We start from the raw sequence: 4,111 nt of genomic DNA on the forward strand, positions 1-4,111 counted from the left end.
CCCCTCCCCAGGTGTTCCGCCATGGTGACCGGGCCCCGCTGGTCTCCTACCCCACCGACCCGCACAAGGAGGCCGTGTCCACCCTGTGGCCGCGAGGCCTGGGCCAGCTGACCTCGGTGAGGAGCTGGGGGTGGGTTTGAGTGGTGAGGCCGGGCGGGGAGGGGTCTCCTGAGCCTGCTCTGTCCCCAGGAGGGGGTCCGCCAGCAGCTGGAGCTGGGCCGCTTCCTGAGGAGTCGCTATGAGGCCTTTCTGAGCCCCGAGTACCGGCGGGAGGAGGGACTGCCATGTCGACCTTCACCTGGCCCCCTGACCTCCCACCTCTGACCCCTGCTGACTCCCATGCTCTTCTTGGGCCTCCACCTCTGGCCTTTGATTCCCGTCAATTTGATCTGCACCTATGTCTGATCTCTGATCTCGAAGCATCCACTTCTGACCTCATCCCAATCTGAGTCACACCTTGACCTCTGACCCCTGACCTCCATCAATTCTAGCTTTATTTTCTGGCCTTCACCTCTGTCTTCTTACTCTCACCAACACCAACCAGACCTTCTGACCTCCACCCTCTCCAAAACTTGACCGATTCTGTCTTTAACCTTCATTGAATCAACTTGCCCTCCTGACCTCAAACCTTTGACCTCTGCCCTTCACCAAATCTTTCTTTTCCTATCTCCTCTTCTGTCTTCTGACATCCCCTAATTAGGATCATTCCTCCTGACCTCTGACCTCTGATCCCTGATAGATATGTACTGAACTCTGACCCCATGTCCTCCATCCCGCTCTCCTAATCTTGACCTCCAGCTTCCAGCCAGCATCCATTCTGATCTTCCTTTTTGACTTTCAATGACTCAGCTGACCCCCTTAATCCTTCACACCCACCCAATCTCTGACCTCCAACCCGGCTGCTCCTGCCATTGACCTCCGATTCCAACTTCCAACACTGAAGTTCAGACATTCAAATCTGACCTGATGTTTTGACTCCTGACCCCTTTCAACGCAGCTAAGCTCTGACCCGGACTGTGGTCCCCTTGTGACTGTCACCCCCTCGCCTGCCCCTCCCACCCCAGGTGTATGTCCGCAGCACAGACTTTGACCGGACACTGGAGAGCGCTCAGGCCAACCTCGCGGGGCTGTTCCCCGAGGCCGGCCCGGGGCGCCCTGAGGCCGCCTGGAGGCCCATCCCTGTGCACACGGTGCCGGTCACTGAGGACAAGGTCAGGGGTTTTGGGCAGGGCCAGGGGTGGGAGGCACGGAGAGAGGCAGAGGCCCCGAGGAGAGGAGGTGCAGGGCTTGGCGGGCGGCTCCCGGGAGCCTGAGTCGGAGCAGCAGGAGCTCCTGGGCAGAGCTGTCCGGACGGGTGAGCCCTGTCCCCATGCTGCGCAGCCAGGCCTGGGAGAGACGGGCCACAGCCCCGACTCCCCCACCCCCAGTCGTGCTGCTGTCCTCTCTGAGCCTCAGTTTCCCCCAGCTGCTGAGGTTCCCCACGCGCAGTTGTCCCCGATACCACGAGCTGCTGCGGGAGGCTACGGAGGCTCCAGAGTACCAGACGGCGCTGGAGGGCTGGACGGTGAGCAGGGCGGGCGGGACGGGGCGGGAGTGGGCGTGGTGGTCCTCCGGACTCACCTGGCCCTGTCCATCCAGGACTTCCTGGCTCACCTGGAGAACTGCACGGGGCTGTCCCTGGTTGGGGAGCCGCTCCGCAGGGCGTGGAAGGTTCTGGACACACTGATGTGCCAGGTGAGCTTCCGCCCAGTCAAGTGGCTAAGGCAAGCTGAGTTCAAATCCCAGCTTTGCAGCTCAACAGCCATGCTCCCGCAGGCTAGTCCCTTAACCCTTAGGGCAGTGGTTCTCAGCCTTCCTGATGCCGCGACCCTTTAATCCAGTTCCTCATGTTGTGGTGACCCCCAATTTCATTGTTACAAATTGAACATCATGAAAGCATAGTGATTCATCACAAAAACAATATGTAATTATATATGTGTTTTCCGATGGTCTTAGGCAACCCCTGTGAAAGGGTCGTTCGACCCCCCAAAGGGGTCACGACCCACAGGTTGAGAACCGCTGCCTTAGGGCCTCAGTTTCTCCGTGTGCACCATGGGGCTGGGGACACGGAGGGACCACCACCTGGGGTTGCTGTGAAGATCGAAATGGGTTAATCCACGCCATGTGCCGGCACTCAGGCCCGAGGCTACGTGTTTGCAATTCCTCTTTGTGGTTCTATCATCCAAAGAGCGCCCCAACCCAGCGCCCCTGGCACGGCCTGATGCTCTTCATAGGCTTGGCTTCCCCCACTTGCTGGGAATGTTCCCAACCGCACGGTGGGACCAGCAATGTGGGTGACTGGGGGGCTGCCCAGACCCTACGGGATGCTAGAAGGTATGTGGTACTGGCACCCTGAGACGGGGCCCAAATCCCAAATGGCTGAATTCTGAAACACCTCTGGCCCCAAGGCTCTCAGGGAAGAGCTGCTGGACTGTGGGGTGATGGTGATTAATAGAAATAATCGCTACTGCCCAAGCCACCACTTCCCGACCTGGCCAGCCCCAGCTGTGCAGGGTTCTGATGGGGGCAGAGAGAGGATCGCAGGAACAAGGACAGGCATTGGGAGGGCGAGGGGACCACGAAGAGCTCAGGACATCTGGTCGCATTGTCCTCTCTCCCTGTCTCTCCCCAGCGAGCCCACGGTCTCCCCCTCCCGTCCTGGGCCTCCCCGGATGTCCTGCAGACACTAGCCCAGATCTCGGCTTTGGACATTGGGGCCCACGTGGGCCCACCCCGGGCAGCAGAGAAGGCCCAGCTGACAGGGGGTGAGGTTTGGGGTGGGGGGGGGGACAGTGGGAGGCTGGGCACCTCCCTCTGGGGGTTCTCAGCACCCTGGTCTTGCCCCCTCAGGGATCCTGCTGGACGCCATCCTTGCTAACTTCTCTCGGGTCCAGCGCCTGGGGCTGCCCCTCAAGATGGTGATGTACTCGGCTGTGAGTCTTTGGCAAGGGAGGCGGCGAGGGCACAGGGATGAGGGGGGTGGCCGTTGGGGTGAGGAAGAGCCAGTGGGTAACTATAGCTGCAGACATATCACTAGAGGTATAGTGTCTGGAAGGAGGGAGGAGATGGTGTTCTGAGAAAGCATTCAGCTCCTCTAGGAGGACAGGCTGTTGAATTGAGCTGCCCAATCATGTTTTGTGTCCATGACCAATCTTTGTTTTGTTTTTTTAAAATATATTTTATTGATTTTTTACAGAGAGGAAGGGAGAGGGATAGAGAGTCAGAAACATTGATGAGAGAGAAACATCGATCAGCTGCCTCCTGCACACCCCCTAACTGGGGATGTGCCTGCAACCAAGGTACATGCCCTTGACCGGAATCGAACCTGGGACCCTTGAGTCCACAGGCCGACGCTCTATCCACTGAGCCAAACCGGTTAGGGCCATGACCAATGTTTTTTTAAAAAAATATTTTTTTATTGATTTCAGAGAGAAAGTAAGAGGGAGGGATAGAAACATCAATGATGAGAGAGAATCATTGATCGGCTGCCTCCTGCACGCCCCACACTGGGGATCAAGCCCACAACCTGGGCATGTGCCCTGACTGGGAATTGAACCTCGACTGCATGATTCACAGGTTGACACTCAACCACTGAACCACACCAGCAGGGACATTTGACTAATCTTTATTAAATGATTCCCTGTACTCAGTCAAGTTACTTAACCCTTCTGTGCCTCAGTTTCCCCATCTGCACAACGGGGCTGGGGATAATCATACCAGCACCTCCTGGGGTTGTGATGACGATGAAATGGATCAGTCCACGGGTTAACCCCGAGGGTGGCAAAGGCCCGGGGGAGCCGGCGGCTGGGGAACGTGCTGGGACCTGCTCCCCTGCGGTGCTGGGAGGTAATGGGCGGGTGGGGCTGTGGCACAGACGGTCGGCTGAGCTCAGCGTCTGGCTGTGTGGACATGGCCGGGTCGGGGTTTCGGGGCCACGCCATCGGACCTCTCCTGCTCCTGCTGCTGCTCCTGCCCCAGGCCCTGGGGGAAGGACCCCTGGTGTTCGTGGCTGTGGTGAGGTGCCCCCACCCCGGCCTGGCCCCTCCCCTCCCCTCCCCCAAGCCGGCCCTGA

The 4,111-nt window shown here is 58.8% G+C and overlaps 1 protein-coding gene across 1 annotated transcript in view; it reads left to right on the forward strand.

Annotated features, from left to right (window-relative positions):
* ACPT (acid phosphatase, testicular) overlaps positions 1-4,111 on the forward strand; it is a 9,471-nt gene that overhangs the window by 196 nt on the left and 5,164 nt on the right. The window contains exons 2-8 of the mRNA XM_005879562.2: positions 12-116; positions 190-274; positions 1,063-1,211; positions 1,466-1,564; positions 1,639-1,734; positions 2,672-2,804; positions 2,890-2,972. Of these exons, the coding sequence (XP_005879624.1) occupies positions 12-116; positions 190-274; positions 1,063-1,211; positions 1,466-1,564; positions 1,639-1,734; positions 2,672-2,804; positions 2,890-2,972 (750 nt within the window). The remainder of the gene's footprint in view (positions 1-11; positions 117-189; positions 275-1,062; positions 1,212-1,465; positions 1,565-1,638; positions 1,735-2,671; positions 2,805-2,889; positions 2,973-4,111) is intronic.

The sequence above is a fragment of the Myotis brandtii genome, unplaced genomic scaffold (assembly GCF_000412655.1).
Source record: "Myotis brandtii unplaced genomic scaffold, ASM41265v1 scaffold601, whole genome shotgun sequence".
NCBI classification, from domain to species: domain Eukaryota; kingdom Metazoa; phylum Chordata; class Mammalia; order Chiroptera; family Vespertilionidae; genus Myotis; species Myotis brandtii.